Raw genomic sequence first — 17564 nt, forward strand, 5'->3', positions numbered from 1 at the left:
AAACTATTTCCAGACTTTTCTTTTGTCTCCATCACCATATCCAGTAAGCTCTTTGAGGATTTCAGAGGCTGTTCTTTTGCTTTCCTGGAATCTTTTCTTTTTCACATGGCTTGTGTTTTTCTTCTCCATTGTTTGTTTCGCTTTAAAAAGTGAAATCTGCCAGAAATGTTTTCTATCAACAACTACGCTTCCTTTACCATCCACTCATGTAGAGGTTAATACCCTTCTCGGATCTACAGCGCAGGGCAGGTTGACCTACGGAAATCCCCGTACAGTTCTCAGTTTCTAGAAGGCTTTCACTCAGATTAAATCTTCCTCTCTCTGCTTGATTTTCTGGTATGAGTGGAATACATGAAAACTAAAATGTGGAGCACTTGCTGCCACCAGGAGTTTTTCTTTCTTTGCTGTCTCTTACATTGCTTTGTTTATAGAATTGACCTCAGGATGTGAGTCTCCTTCCAATTCCTTTCAACTGCCTTCCCAGTTGTTTTCTAGGAGTTGTTGCCCTGCCTGAATATACAAAGATGGGAGAGGAGGAGGAGGAGAGAGGGGTGTGTGTATGTGTGTTGGGGGCAGCACACGATAATCTCACCAACACAAAGATCTACACTGATGGGAACTTAAAGTGGGCTGCCATTTTACAGTGGGTACAGCCCTTGAGTGTCTGAATCAGGTCACCAACAGTAGAGTATGTTTCACACGCCTTTTCTTTTTTCAGGTGGCCTCAGTTTTATGAGGCTTAAGCTAGTTATGGCATGACTAGAAACCTGAACTGGTTTTTTTTCCTTTCCTCAATCCAGTGTCCGATTTATGGTTAGTGAGGTCCTTCCAGATTCTGGTGTGACCTGTTGATGTTACTTTTACAGGTAGTGATATCTTGGGTTATTTCCTGCGTGTTCAGAAATTGAGAGAGGTTGCATGATTCAAGACACATGATTTTAACTGGACGTCCATGCACCTTAGTTTTTGGCTTTGTCTTCTGACACCTAGAGAGGGCTCGTGCTTTTAAGTCTGAGAATAGAATTACTAAAAGTAATTATTGTAATGTCTCTATGTATGGCTTTTTTTTCTAAAAAGGGCACGAGTTGTACAATTTCATCTGAATGTGACATTATATAGTGCTTCTATTTCAGATAGCAGGAGCTGCAGCAGCCGCAATGTTTCACTTCTTCAGAAAGCCTCCGGAATCCAAAAAGTCACCGGTGCCTGAGACAGAGACAGATGGATTTATCCTTCTAGGTGAGTCTTTTAAGAAACAAAATCAGAATTACATGAATTATTTTTCCTTTAAAAGGTTACTTTCAAATTATGATTGATTTTAGATTATTTCCTACTAATTCCAGAATTAATTCATGCATATGAAATCCATAAAAATAAAGGTCATCAGTCACTTAGAATATTGTCATCGAGTCAGATGCTTCTTATATATCAGTTTGGCTGTGTTGTTCAAATTCCGTTTGTAAAATCATCCTGTTTTTCCTATCTGATACACTAGTCAACCTTTTTAATTGTGAAAAACCAAAAGTCTTGAAGAATCCTTGATAAATTCAAGTTTTGTTTTATAAATAGCACTAAGCCTTGCTTCTAAAATTAGCATCTGAAATTAAATAAGGTGTCCAATAAATATTTGCTGAGTGTACTACACTTAAATCTGAATATGTTAAATAGGGTCTCCTAAATGTTTAAGACTAGTTTATTTTCTGTTATAAATTTAATACCTGCTAATTATTAAGATTTTAGTGGCTTTAAAAAATATTTCTTTCAACCAAATACTATGCTCTTCCCAAGGGGAATTCTGAAAAAAATAACATTTCCTTCATGTCATTGTGTCTTTCCCCTGAGGAAGAGATTTTCAGTCTTTGTATAGTTCTTCCCAGAAGTTCTCTCCCCAGAGGGTGGTGAAGAGGCCAAAACCCAATGTCCCCTGGTAGCGTGTATCCTCTTCCACTCTGAGCTTCCTCCTGCCAAATTCGGGCTCCTTTGACAGGATTTGCATGAATTCATAGGGTCTTTGCTCCCTGGGATGTTCTCAGGTGTCTCCTTCACCAGATTCTGGTTTTCTGCCTCTTACTGTCTTTATCTTGGCCCAGTCAGACTGGGGGCCTCTAGCATCAGCAAATGCTCTGTATGTCTTGAGAAGTGGAGAATGGCTCCTTGGATTTAAGGGTGGTCCTAATTTTTAGTTTAGGCCCTATCAGAGCCAGGACTCACAAGATGCCTCTGACCCCACACATTCAGAAGTATGGTGTGTGCGTCTCTGCTTCTTCAGCCCTTCTCTTTAGGATCTGGTCTCTCGCAGAAAGAACACAAGGGTTTTAACCCCTTGTCCTCTTCCATTTCTTGGCCTTTGTCTCTGGGAGACCAGAATAGAATTTTTCTCGTGGCTAAATGTTACCATAGAATATCCTATCTTTTCCATTCAACTTCTGGTAGGCATGTGTATTTTTCTGAATCTGCTTCCTAAGGGCTGGGGACAGAAGCAGTAATTAGGGTGGTCGGAGTTGTTTTCTCTATGACCAGATCCCCTGTACCTGCGGCAAAATGGGGGGCATAGTCTGACCAGGGCCGGTGGTTTTTCTGAGGACCCTCTGACTGGGATAAAGTGGGGTGCCATGGACACAACTGCTTACCTGGCCCTTCTTAGCACATCAGGAATTTGTGCCTTGACTTCCAAGTCAGAACTGGCTGTGTCAGCCCCAAGTTCTGTTCCTTGAAAGCTGCCAGTGTTGCTTCCCTCTTAGCTCCTGAATGAGCCTCACTAACAGAAAGACTTCAGGAGTGCGTCTGATCTCCTGTGAAGTTTCTGCTTCTTTAGGAGTTTCAAAATAAATTCTTCTCTCAGAAATTTGCTTCCACAAAGCCTAGTTTTCCAAACTCTTCTCTATTCCTTATTTTGGAACACCTCTGTAGTCTTAACACATATGCAGAGGACTCTGCTCTTTTTTGTTGTTTCATGATTAGAAATGACGATTATTCTTTTTGTTATCAAATAGCCATTTAAAGGATATGAGTTTAGTGCGCTGACATCTTTGAGAGCACATACAACTTCTGATGCTGGACCTCAAAGACTGTGTATATCATCTTCACCTTTGGAGCTCTGTGGCCTGCCACTTTGCAGCATTTCAGAGGCAAGTTTTAACTACAGCTGAAACAGCCAGTGGTGCTCCTCTTTCCACAACCTCCTCCAGTGTCTGGTAGCTTGTAGCCTGTGGATGTTTCACTGCCTGTCTTATAGTCAGCCCAGGGGGGGCCGCTTTCCAGGGTAGTCTGCCTCAGCAGGCGCAGCTTATCTGCCGTGGACCTTCCCTCTTCTAGGAAAGACTTGAATGTAAGAAGTGGTCTTTAGGGGGCCGGCTCCGTGGCTGAGTGGTTAAGTTCATGTGCTCCGCTGTGGCGGCCCAGGGTTCGGATCCTGGGCGCGGACATGGCACTGCTCATCAGGCCACGTTGAGGCGGCCTCCCACATCCCACAACTAGAAGGACCTGCAACTGGAATATACAACTGTGTACAGGGCAGGGTTTGGGGAGATAAAGCAGAAAAAAAAAAAAAGGTTGGCAACAGTTGTTAGCCCAGGTGCCAATCCTTAAAAAAAAAAGAAGTGGTCTTTACCTGAGCATTAGAAGACACAGAAACCTCCAAATTTGCTAATTCATGAGGGAATTTCTGGCACATTACTCCGATTTGTGCTCATGTACCAGCTGCTCCATCTGATACATTTAAGCTCTAATGATGCATTTTCCTGACATGCTGTGTTTTGAGGGAGTTTTCCCAGGACCATCTAGGACTGAGCAGGAGTGGTCTTGTCCCCTGCACCATATATCTAGCAGTTGAGCAGTCGTGGTGAGGAATCACTTCCGTCGTAGTTCCAGGATAGCATTTAATTTGAAGTGCAGCTGTCGCTTATCCTTGTTCAGATGATCCAAGCAAGAAACGTGCCCGAAACATCGGCTGAGGCCTGCTCGTCCGTCAGCTGCCGTGTCTGCTGATGCTTGTCTCTGTTTAGCCCATCCCCCCCCCCAGGTGCAAAGCTCCACTGCTTCATCATTTTCCATGAAAAATCCTTGCATGTCTGCTGTTGTGTGGCCTTAGTTGCTGTCCTGAAGTTTGGATGAGGTCAGTCAGCATCACGTCTTGGCTCCCACTTCCTCTGTCTTCTTTCTCTTTCTGTCATCACACCATCTCCGTTCTGTCTCAGGAGCACCTCAGAGGCACTACAGTGAAGTGCAGATAAGAATGCTGAATCCAGCCAGACCCCTTGGGTTTGTATCGAGGCTCCACAGCTTACTAGAATTTCAATTATAGGGGAGGCAAAACTTGACCTCTCGCCTTTTAGGGTCTCTGGCTGGGCCTGAGAATTAAGTAGACAGAGGACAGATTAAGGAGAAAAGCATACAGATTTTTACATGTATGTGGGAGTCCCCACAGAAAAATGAAGACCCAAAGAAGTGGCAAAATCTAAGTGGTCATATACTAGGTTGAACAAAGAGGCAATTGTGGAAAAGTAACTAAACTATGTGGGGAGACTAGAGGAAGATAAAAGTTATTATAATCAGGTCTGTTTGTATAGAGCTCTGTTGGTCTCAACTCTCCATGTCTGGTGATAAGAGTGTTTCTTTCCTCCTGGCATCTTCGACGTGAGGGTTTTATCTCCTGCTTTCAGGAAGAAAAGGGGAGGTCAGAGTGTCCTTCTCGCACTTCTGCTTTTCAAGTGCTTTTCATTCAAAATTACCCTTATGCCAAAGTGGCATATTTTGGGGTGATCTGTCTGCCACCCTTCACCATTTTGGACAAGTTAGGTAGCCTCCCAGGTGTCATTTAGCTTATCTAGAAAGTGAGCATGATAGAAGTACCAATCCCATAGGGTTATTCAGAGGATTAAATGAGTTGATGTGTGTAAAATGCTTAGCACAGCCCTGTGAGTGAGGTGGTGGTATTCTACCTCCGTATACAGTGAGGACTTAAGTTTTCCAAGTTCCTCCGGCTAACATATAGCAGATGTGGAATTAGCCCAGGCAGCCGGGCTTCAGAGTCTATCCTCTTAATCACTGAACTATCCATCTTTTTTTTTTTTTTGATGTCATACTATTATTTTTGATTTTAAGACATTAGTGACATTTTCAGCTCTTTTTAAAAAATTCACATTGGATTCTTTACTGTTTAAAAGAGAAAATGCTGGGGTTTTTTGTTAAATAAGAGAGGGTTGGTTATTGTATTATTGTTCATAAAGTTTGGCTTTAATTTTGGCTACCCCAAACTTTTCACTATTTAATATTTTAAATATTTAACAATATTGCATAAAACTATAATCTCCTTAATGAAACTGAGATTGGAAGATGGTATTCCTTGTTTAGTTAGTAAAAAATTATTCAACAATTAAGGACTTAACTGAATTGCCTGATAGAAGTCAGGGCAGGTTATTAGGAATGTAGTTAATTGTCTTTATGTATAGGATGGTAACCTCTTTTTTTAAAAACTGGTTTGTTCTGCTGAGTTGCTCTTTTCATCTTATAGTTCCATACTGACATATATGATACTTACTTTAGTCTCAGCATACTGTGTAAAATATTTTGGAAAATGTCAGATAGGTCAAATGGTGGATATGAAATGCTTTTATTAACATGGCCCCATAGTTACACACATGTATTTTGGTTATAATGGATCCATATAACTTTCTTTGTCCTTAATAGATACATTACAGGAATAAAAATCTGTGTAATTGGTTTTGTGTGTTTGTTTATTAACTTTTAAATGACACAATAAGTAAAGACTTAGAAACATGATTATATTTATAGCAACAACTGCTTATCGTGAATTCCACAGAATTTGTTAGGTTATTATCTTATGTGGCTTTTATGACCTCCTTCTAAAACTGTCAGAGCAAATTATGTTGTTAAAGGTATAAATTATCTATTTTTTCCCAGTTGAGAATACATTTTCCCGTAGGCAAGCCTTCCTGCTTAACACAAATAGATTTTAGGTCACAATTATTAGATGGCATTGCTGAGTTGCTGAAGTCAACACCCCATGACTTGAAATTCAGGGTCAGGCAGAGCCTAGGCACTTTTGTTGATAATAGGAATATCTGGGCTGTTTGTATACAATTAGCTCACTTTTGGATGGAAAGCTTTTTCTCTGTTAAGCTTTCCAAAGTGTTTAGCCTTTGTAAAATGTCAAGTGTGCTGAATAAGAATAAGGGAAAAGAAAAAAGCCTAGTAGAAAAACATCCTTTCCCTTGTAACCAGTTCCTATTCACCTAAGAAGGTAATAGCTATTCGTTCATTCAGTAATGAAGTTGAAGTAATCCTCCAGGGTACTCATTTTACACAAAAACAAATTGCAGTTTTCATTTGCATCACTGGGTGGCGATTTTTCTTAATCTTATACTAATGTTTAAAACCCCAGCAAGCATGGTACTATTTGTAATTACCAGGGTTTTCTTCTGTTATGACATGTTTAATTGTACTTTTAAGACATTATCTTTAAGTTGATTACAAATTTACTACTGTAGTGTGCAACCTCGTAGTTATTTTAAATTAGGAAAAGGGTAATCTGTTGCCTCGATGTTGGCATATAATTCCTTCCAAAGCTAAGACAAAGGCATAAATTAGCTTGTTATGTTCTAGCAAAAAGAAGGAAAAATAACAGCAATAAGAAACCCCACAGAATATAAAATGAAAAGGAATAATTTAGATTATTATTGTTGTGTTCACTAACATTCTTGACCAGAAATTGAGTTTAACTGTGGAGCAGGGGGAATTAAGTTGGGCAAGCACTGTTATAGAGATGAAAGGAATTGGGTTACAGTACAACTGAAATTCACCATGTTTTTCAGAGTATGCAGGTGCGTCTTAAAGTAGGGCATGAGAACCAGTTTCCATTAAGCTAATGATTTTGTAAACTGATTGAATTTAGAATCAGAGTTTAGTAATTCACAGCAGCTTGGATTTCATCTTTTAAATATTGATATTGAAATATGTAATTTAGTCTTACCTTCTGTTTTCCAGTTTATATGATAAATCGGATTTTGAAAAATAGTGGGTTATTTTTAAGATTGTCTCCCACTGGATTCCTCATCCTGGGAATCATTCAAACCATGTATACACATTAAAAGTTAAACTATCACATTTTTTTATGGAACTTTCTAAGTAATCTCTTCATCTCTGTGTTCTTTCCTTTATTTAAAATTGGAAATTTAGCTGTGTACAATAAAAATTTACATTCCAAGGAATGAGGGACAGTAAGTCACTTTGATTCTGTGTGGGACTGAAGGCTTTAATTAAAACAGCAATGACAAAAACTAAACAGATTTTCAGCATGTGCTTCCTATTTTTATCCCTGTTCTTACAACAAAAGTTCACCAAATCTTGAAAAAGAATAGTGTTTATGGATTAAAAAAGCAACTCGCCCTGTTAATATCTTTCTGCCTGTGTATTGTGATAGCCATGAAAATTCAAATTACAATTAATTTACTTGGCAATTTTTGTGTTTTTACTCTTATCCTTTTGAATCTAAAGCAAGTATGCCAAGATTTTTCAACTAACTTCATTACACGGTTGTGTATTTTTCTGTTAAGAAATGTGAAGCTGTGTGTCTAATAGGTAGAATTAACAGAATTTTCACATTCGTTGGTTCCTAATTCTGGTTCCCCTGTTAATCTGGTGTCACTTCTGAGGTGAAAACGTTCCGGCAAGGCTGTCCCTCAGAGGGTGTACCACCTGCCTTGTCTCCTTGAATGTGCCGAGTGAATGGCCATGGGACAGGGAGAGGGGTCAACTGTACTGAGAAGCAGAACTGAGCCCTGTTTCATACAATTAATTGTGAGAAAGTCATTCATTCTTACTGGGGCTCAGTGGACCCATCTGACTCAGATGTAAATTAGGGATCTGTTTCCCTAACTCTGGGGTTCTAACCCTCCTGTGCATTCAGGGGCGCTTTGAAAATATACTGGTGCTGGGGTCTCATCCCTACATTCTGGTTAGATGGGCCTGGGGTTTGGCCCAGACACTGGGATTTTTTCAGAGTTCCCCAGATAGTTGTAGTGTGCATGCGGACCTGAGAGCCACTGCAGTTCACTCTATAATTTAGTAATTGTACACCATCAAATAATGTGTTAAGACACTTTGAAAAAGACCTCATAAAAATACAGACTTACAGTTTCTCTTCCACAGTAGTTGAGCCGTACACAAATAAACGAAAAGCAAATAAAACCACAAAATTTCTAGGTTAAACACACTTCCTTTCAAACATTAAATAGGTAAAGAGCAGAAAGCTTCAAAATTCTAAGAAATGAAAGCCGTTTCTTAAAGTAATATACTTGAAACCTTAAATGTTCTTTTTAAGTCAGAGGAGCAACTGAGAAGCATTTTGTTAATTATACAAATGTAAACTCCAAGTGGCCTGTGACTCTTTTTGTCTTTAGCCACAGTAATCTATTTGACAGATTAACACCTGTAAACTCTTCAGAGCACTTTGAGGTTCTTTTTCTTTGAGCTGAAACCTTCAGGCAGTCATATTTTTAGTATAGCAATTTGGGGGTAGTTGACTGGTTTACTTTGGTACTGTTTCCTAGGGGGCACTTACTCAGTACAATATCAGTAGGGGAAAATAATTTAAGTATGCACCCCATATTCCATAAATGAATTTCCTCTAGTATTTCCTTAGAGACTTTCATAATGCTGTATTTTCCACATTTGCGACTATTTAACTGAAAAATTGTCATGAGTAGCTTTTATATTTTAAATTAAAGTTTATTTTTATTTCCTTCTGTTGAGGAAATAAATAATGAGGATGAGAATCTAAGTAAAATGTACAGTATGAGAATTGTACTTTGTACTAGTCTTTCAGATGGGGTTTGAAGACCTAAATATTGTCTTTCTGGTAATCTTAATAATACTACAACATTTTTTTATATTTAAGTGGTTATCATATTCATCATCTGTTTTTTCCATTGAGTGCGACCAAAGCGTGTTATGAAGGGAAGAGTTTTATTGAGGTTACAGGTTAATCTTCACAAATGTGAATTTCTGAAAAGTGTGTCTTTTTCCTTCATTATATCATGATAGAATTTTGGTGTTACCTTGGGACAGCATTATCTAATAAACTAAGCCAGAAGAAACATCTTAAATTAGTGTGATATAATCTCTTCTTACTGTTATAATCATTAAGGGAACATTCTCGAGCACCTTCTCTGTCCCAGGCACTCTGCTCCTTGTTAAAAGTGCTGCAGATTCCTGGGTCTGACCCGTAACTAGTGAAACAGAATCTTTGGAGCTATAGCTTAAGAATCAGCATTTTGTAAAAAACAATGCAGGTGATTTTTATGCATGTTGATATTTGAGAATTGTTGGGATAGTTATTTTAGAAAGTGTGGTGAAGGAATAAAACCATTCCAGGGCATGAGACAGACTGTGTAAAGTATGTGCATTCCGAAAAGTCTGGGACAAATTCAGGGCCAGTAAAAAGTTCTTCCTGGCTCACTGGAGAAGGTGTATCAGGGCCACTGATGAGAAACGAGTCTAGAAAGGTGGTTTGTCATGGACCTTGTGTGCTGTCCTGAGAGGTTAGAATTTTATCCCATTGGCAGTGATGAGCTATCAGATATCTGACCATTTTAAAGCTATGAAGTACTGTTTTGTTTTTTTATTGGAAATTTATTAATTTTTAAAACAGAGGTAGTTGTTACAGTTTCATCAAGATTGAGAAATATTTTTTAATGAAAAAACTGATTGTAGCATCATCTTGTGAATGCATCACTTAAAAAGTGTGCAAGTATACTCGTACCAGATTGACGGGATGTGACAGAGAAACAACAAACTAACCAACTGTATGGAACCGTCATGCTGCAAGTCTTTCTATCAAACACCTTAAGTTTAACTTTTTCAAACACAATATAGGGATAGAAACTACTAGTTGTCCTTCAATATCTGTTTCCCTTTCTCTTGTAGTTAATAGCGTTTTTATCTTGCCATGTGGCCATTTTGCAGTTTGGTATGGAATTGTGAACTTTCTGGCCAGTGTGATATAAGAAGAAATGTTGTGTTGCAGGTTCTAGGAAATCTTTTGAAAACGTAGTTGGTGTGTACCTTCCCTCTCCTCCTCCCCCTCCCCACCTCCACCTTCTCTTACCCTAGGATGTGGATATGATGATTTGGTAGAGTACTAGCCGCCATCTTGGCCCATGAGGACTGGAGTACATTGTGAGGCTAACTGAAGAATAAGCTGAGAAGAGCCTGGGTCCTTGAAGACTGTGGCGCTGCCACATCAGCCCTGTAATGCTTTCCTGTGGACTTCCTTTATGAGAGACAGGAATAAACTTCTATTCTGTGTAGGCCACTATTTTATTTGTCATTTTGCAGATGAACCAAACCGGAACTAATACAGGTACTGAACTGAAAGTCGTAAGACTTGGATTCTAAGTTCCATCATTTCCTTGCTGTGCGATCAAGGAAGCTACTTACCATTTCAGCCTCATTTTCCTTACATATAAAATGTTAGTAGCATCATGGTTTCCTCATTACAGTGCTAAATAAGATGAATAAGAGGAAACTATACACAGACTTCTTCACTGACAAAAGTGAGTACAAAGAAGTTTTAACTCACTTGCTAATTCTGGTCAGTTCAGTGAAATGCTTAGGGGAATGATTCCAGTATCTAGGCGTAGCTGGAAAGAACGTTGTGCTCATTGATGACATATGTTGTGGGCAGGGAATAGTAAGCACCCTTCCCCAGTCTCAGACTGGAAGGTCACCATGTGCTTGTGCAGTGAGTCCACCAGAAACTCCGTTCTTATCCACTAAAAGCTGAAGTGTTTAAAGTTTGCATTAACTGGTGGAACATTACTAAAGAATTGAGAATTGCCATCATGCTCTAGTTATCAGTTAAATTTGAAACTGATTCATTTCCTACAACTGCTGTTTCCTTCAAAAGTGATATATACTTTTATGGCTCAGTCTCTCTCTCTCTCTCTATCTATGTGTATGTATATACACACACACAAGTCAGATAAGTATTAAGTATACTATACTAAAGCCTTACCTCATAGTACCAATGACTTAAAGGAGTCATTGTTCTGAAATTTTGCAGTATCCTAAGTCAAAAAGCTCAGCTCTAAACTTATGGAATGACTTATTTTTATTTCTGGCATCTATTATTTCCTGATGCACTAAGCTGAAAATATGCTTGGCAGCACCAAAGGAAAACTGTAACCCTTAAAATAGTTTGTTGATGGATTGCTTGAAGGAGTTGATATCTGATAACCAGCCATCGTCTCTGTTGCTATCAGTATGTGAGGAGTTTTAGCCATGATGAGTTTGGGGCTGGTTGGAGTGGTCTCTGTCTCCTGAAATTATAGGCAAAAGTTTGTATTTGCATTTTTTTTTTTTAAAGATTTTTTTCCTTTTTTTCCTTTTTCTCCCCAAAGCCCCTCCGGTACATAGTTGTATATTCTTCGTTGTGGGTCCTTCTAGTTGTGGCATGTGGGACGCTGCCTCAGCGTGGTGTGATGAGCAGTGCCATGTCCGTGCCCAGGATTCGAACCAACGAAACACTGGGCCTCCTGCAGCGGAGAGCGCGAACTTAACCACTTGGCCATGGGGCCAGCCCCTGTATTTGCATTTTTATGGGGAGAAGAGTTTCTGCATTTCATTAGATTCTCAAAGGTCTGTGACTCTAAAAAGGTTAAAGAACTACTTTTCTACATGTTGCTATATATACCAATGTTTACTAGCCACTGGGAATGTGGTATCTTAGGATATTTTTATTTTAGTGTCAGAGGTAGCATAGTCATTGTCAGAGGTGGGTTACATCTCATTGATCACTTTTACTGGTTTGGCTTCAGAAAATAGAGTGACTTTTGAGCAGCCGGAAAAAAAATAGAGAATAATTACTTCTGTTGTGTAAGATACGCAGTAGATGTGTCTGTAAGGTTACAATCTATGTGGCAAGACACACGAAATAAAAGTTTAAATAGCATTACACAGTAATATCAAACACTTAAGGTTTTTGATAGAATGACATGCACCATGGTGATTCCATAAATTCATTAGTTTGTGGGTTGTTTCTCTGTCTTGTTGTGTTAACCTGGTATGAGTATACTTGCACACTTTTTCAGTGATGCATTCAGGACATGATGCTGCAATTAGTTTTTTCATTAAAAAACCAAAAAATAGGCACATGATAATAGGGATGTACAGATCCAAAACTGTGATTGGAGAGCTTTTGTACTTGTCGTATTAAACAAGTAATTAGTGATTTGCAATGACAGTTTGCTCTTGTTTTGCCTTTGCACAGATCTCTCGCTGTTGTAATCCAGGATGTTTTTCTGCTCCCGGGCCCACAGCTCAGCATTTCCTTGTGCAGAGTGCCCGGCCTGTTTCTCTTTGTATCCTCTTCAGTCTTCAGATTCCAGATGAAATTCTGTCTCTGGTCTCTATAGACTCTGGATAACTCTCTCTTTGATCTCATGATGTACATTTTCTCCTATCATTTAGTTGCTGCTTAATCCCATAGTATCTTGTAGCAGCTCCTGTATCATTGTTTTGTAATGTTGCTTAAACTTTATTTTGGTATGTCTTGCCACTTGGATTGTAACCTCCTTACGGACAGCTCATCTCCTGTGTATCTTACATAAAAGCACAATGACTTCCATAAAGTAGATCCTCGATTCATATATTGTTAACAGGTTTTGGAATGACTTCTAGATTTCTTAATATTTGGTTAGAAAACTTGGTAATGTCTTCCCATAAGGTGTTTTTCCAGTGAAAATACATCTTTGTTTAACTTACGTTGCTTATCATCTGGACTTAAATTATGCTTATTTTAGTTATTTTATTAATGCACACTGAATTAAGCTTTCAGAGCAGGTCTGCCTACCCCAAATTCATTCCACCTTCCTCCACACTTCAAAGTATTCGCCATCCTCTGCATGACCACGTGTTTCGGGAGAGACTGGCTTTATTTCCAGCCCTGCTAGGTCAGTGCTGGTTTGTCTAAGCCAGTCAGGGTAGCCCAATCCACCTTGCCAGCGATTAGTTTCAAAATGGGCACCTGTCAGTTTTGAGTAATTGGACACGAAGGAAGGTCAGCTGAGGGCCTCATTGGCAGGTACTAAAGAGACAGTCACCTCTTCCCCTGGCAGCTATTTCATCTGGATGAAATGCCTCATGAGACGCATCCACTGTTGCCATCTTTGCTGAGAGGAGGTAGCCCAAGACAGAGTCACATATTGAAGATGGCAGAATAAAATGAGGAAGCAGCCTGGACCACAATGACATTGTTGAACTGATGCATTTACTAGCCTTGGAACTGTCAACCTCTGAACTTCTTGTTAGGTGAGATGATAAATTCCGGGGTTAAAGTTTAAGCCACTTTTAGATAGGCTTCTGTTACTTTCAGCTGAAAATGTCTGGACTGACGTTTGACAGGTATTCTTATAAGGGTACATCTTCCTGGTTAATCTTTTCTTGGTAGAGCCCCTTTTAGTTTCTAATGTCCAGACTTCGTGGAATATATGTGTGTGTATGTGTATATATACATTAATAAAGTTCTTCAGTTGATGTCTATATAGGAAAAGTTTATGTTTATGTCCTCCCAAACTCAATTTTTAACAAAACAATGTGTGGAAATAGTCTCGAGTTACCTTTCAAATGAAGTGAATAGATTGTCAGAGTCCCATGTAAACATTCTGAAAGGTATGCCTATTGGCATCGAAAAGGATGTGCATCTTGGATATTCCTGATGCCAAGGGAGGCCGTGTTACTGCTACGAAGCAACTGGTGGTCAACAACCATATTAATTGTTTTGGTGATCAGGAAACAAGTTTAACATACCAACATAATAGTTTGCTACTTATACGTAGGCATTTTTACTGTGTCTTAGTTATATTTTCAGAAATTGGTTAGTAGGTTTAGATTGATGTGTAACACACAGTAATTTTTCGCATCTAAGGTAATGGGAAGTAGGCTCCCTGATGCGTTTTTCTCCACATCCAATTTTCGGAAGTGGATTATTGATGTTAGGCAGAAGATTTCTGTACTAATCTGGACCAGCTCTTTTATTAAGTCAGCAATCCTGCTAATGATAATATAGTCTTAAACTTGACGTAGTCTTAACGTAGGCTTAAAGCACCTCCATCTGTGTGACTCACATATCTTTATGTTACATATTTAGAAATGTACCATTTTCAAAAATGCTGAAGGCAATAAATGATATCATAATCCTTTTTTTTAAACATGGAAATTGGGGAGAAAAATTAAAATATATATGTTTGCTTTTATCATCCCAAATGTATGGTTCTAAAGTCACTTTTTAAAGTTTAAAGCCAAGTGTATATTATGTTTTTACTTGAATTGCATGTCAATCATGCTCAATATGTCAAATTTTAAAGAGTTTAAAGGCAGTGATAAAAATTTCTTTAATCTTATTTTTAATTGTCTACACTTTTTATTACAAATTGAGCTATGATTTATAACATTCTGCCATTAAAGGGTGGGAGTGATGCAGCATATAATTTTTAAGGCTGGAGGGAGATCTTAGGGATAATTCTAAAAAGCCTAATATGTAAATATTTCTGGTTGAAAGTTGTATATTGAGAATACTTTAAAATTTGTAAATTCTTTTGTTTGCTAAGGAGAGAAGGGAAGGTGAATAGGGTATAGAAGTTACCTTATATAAAATACCAAATTCTGGTATGGACCTGTTGCAGTGAAAGCACTCCCTTCCCGGTGAGATAGAAATGCCTTTCTAGCTTGTGGGCATCTTTTTATTGCTAAAGTTGGGTTAAATTTACCACCACAGAAATTCAATTATGATTTCTACCTGTTAGGAAAATATACCCATGCATCCAGATGTATTTTAATATTCTCAGTTCAGATGTACTTCAACACGTTCCATTCTCTGAAGGAGTGCAGTCTCTTTCAGCTCCTTTCAGGACTCCGAGGCGACGGGACCCTCAAGGATGTGATGCTTAGCGTGGTACGAACCTGTATTTCTCAAGTTGTGTTCCATGTGCACCTTCCTGGAACTGGGCAGAGGGGTTGTACTGCCAAAATTGAATAATGGTTGGCTTTTCACAGTTTGTAGGAAAAAATAACCTGATGGAATCTCAGGTTTTTTTGTTCTGAGATTTTCCTTAAATTCTAGAGAGAGCCAACATTAATTTTATAAGCAGGTAATTAGGCAGGTAACAGGTGTGAATAAGGCGCAAATTGTTATTAAAGGAATAACTTGCAAGTAGACCATCATAATGATTTCTATGGCTGCTTTGTTCTTTGAACATTTGTAGTCATAGGCATGGTTTTATATTCTATTTTATAACCTGTGCAATGAAATAAATTGAACATTAATAGCAATTTAAACTTAGAATAACTAAACAAAGTTTTGTCTGAAATTATAGTTTGTATGATAGAATTTAAAATATCAATATTTCATAATGTTCTGCAAAGAGCATTTTGACTTCCAAGCAATTCATGACATTCCCTGTGTGAGGAGATTACATTTCAAAGGAGAGGATGGGGCTTGCTGCTTGTGTTCCTTCTCTTCTCACGCAGTTCAGATCGCTTTACTGAGGCACAGATTCCTCATCTGCTGAACGACGGAGTAAATTGGATTTTTATCTCTGAAGTTTTGGTTTGTTTTTAATAGCTTAATATTTCAGTGATACCTTTTTTGTTCTGTGTATTTAAAGTGACTGACAGATCCCTCAATTTATTTTAGTCTCTGTTAGAATAAATTGATAGTGCCAAAGTGTCTTCTGATTCATTGAATTCTTTTTCAGGAGGGCAGGAAATCAGTCCAAACAAAAGTCAACATGAAGATTTTTTTAGTTAAAATTTTATCTGGCTAGTAGCCCCAATTTAGCTCTGCTAATCTTTTATTAAAATGCTCATGAAAAAAGAGGGAAAGTTTTATATCCATACCGAAACTTAAGGGGACGGACAGCTGAATGCCAGAATCTGGGGTGCGGTTAGACTGAGAAAAAACTAGCTAACCTTCTGCCCATGGTGCAGTATGTTGAGACCTACATCTGAAAAACATAGATCTTGGGGAGCTGGCCCCGTGGCCGAGCGGTTGAGTTCGCGCGCTCTGCTGCAGGCGGCCCAGTGTTTTGTTGGTTCAAATCCTGGGCGCGGACATGGCACTGCTCATCAAACCATGCTGAGGCAGCGTCCCACATGCCACAACTAGAAGGACCCACAACGAAGAATATACAACTATGTGCCGGGGGGCTTTGGGGAGAAAAAGGAAAAAAATAAAATCTTTAAAACAAAACAAAACAAAACAAAATATAGATCTTGGGGTGCTGGCCCAGTGGCACAGTGGTTAAGTGCGCATGTTCCGCTTCGGTGGCCTGGGGTTCGTTGGTTCAGATCCCGGGTGGGCACATGGCACTGCTTGGCACGCCATGCTGTGGTAGGCACCCCACATATAAAGTAGAGGAGGATGGGCATAGATGTTAGCTCATGGCCAGGCTTCCTCAGCAAAAAGAGGAGGATTGGCAGCAGTTAGCTCAAGGCTAATCTTCCTCAAAACAAAAACAAAAACAAAAACAAAAACAAAACACATAGATCTTGGCAGTTATCCCTGTCTACTCCTGGGTTCTATTCTGTGAAGGAAGCAGAGTACTTTGTTCCCTATTCCTCTACTTCCCTCACACCAGTCGCCATCTTTCTTCATTCTGGAAAGCTGCTCAGCAAGTAGAGGAGGGACTGGTGGTGATGGAGGGCAAACGGAGAGGTATAGTTCCCACCAGTAAAACAATGTGGGCAGGAATAGAGATGAAACTGGTGCTGGTAGCGGTGATGTTGGAAATTTTCATTTCTTTAATGTACCGCTGAAGACCAGGTAGTAGCAGTAGGAGGAAAAAGACATCCCAACAGAGAAGGGTGTCACTGGGTGAGAGCCTAGCAAAAACATGCAAATGGATTGAGTGCTGTGTGCACTGGCCTGCCTCCAGCTGGTGGGAATTTATAGTTGCACAATCTTTCTGGAAGACAAATTGGCAATAGGTATCACAAGCTTTAAAGAAGTAGATCCTTTGCCTTAGAAATTCCGCTTTTAATAATTTATCATCAAAACATAAGCAAGTGCAGTTTATAAGATGGTATGTTTAGCATGAACCTTTTTATTATATATATTTCATGTGCCTAAAAAAATCTCTGGAAGGAAAAGCATTTATTTACCTATGGATCTTATGATTGCAGGTGTTTTAATTTTTTCTCCCTTTAATTATTTATATTTACCAAATTGGATTAGTTATATTTACTTAGTGAACATATAGTACTTGCAGAACCCCAAAGTCAAAAGGAGCCCCAAAGAGAGATTTCCCCAAATCCTTGATTTTCTCATGAAAACTGTAGTTCTCCCAAAAGCAGAGGTGCATTTTACTCCCACTACTGAAATTGCATTGTGCTTCCTGTTTCCGATATATAGTTCAGTTCACCAAACATTTATTGAGTAAATGTAAATACTGTTTCTCTTTAAATATTTATATTAATATTATAAATATTATTTTGGTAGATGTAAGGCCAGAATATAATATAGGAAAGTCTCATCGTAAACTTTTAAT

At 38.8% G+C, this 17564-nt stretch overlaps 1 protein-coding gene across 4 annotated transcripts in view; it reads left to right on the forward strand.

Moving 5' to 3' along the window:
• UMAD1 (UBAP1-MVB12-associated (UMA) domain containing 1) overlaps positions 1–17564 on the forward strand; it is a 218042-nt gene that overhangs the window by 21192 nt on the left and 179286 nt on the right. For all 4 annotated transcript variants that reach the window (XM_014739042.3, XM_014739041.3, XM_070264521.1 and 1 more), the window contains one exon: positions 1134–1239. In XM_014739042.3, the coding sequence (XP_014594528.1) occupies positions 1158–1239 (82 nt within the window). In that variant the 5' untranslated portion in view covers positions 1134–1157. The remainder of the gene's footprint in view (positions 1–1133; positions 1240–17564) is intronic.

This window comes from Equus caballus, chromosome 4, assembly GCF_041296265.1.
Source record: "Equus caballus isolate H_3958 breed thoroughbred chromosome 4, TB-T2T, whole genome shotgun sequence".
NCBI classification, from domain to species: Eukaryota; Metazoa; Chordata; class Mammalia; order Perissodactyla; family Equidae; genus Equus; species Equus caballus.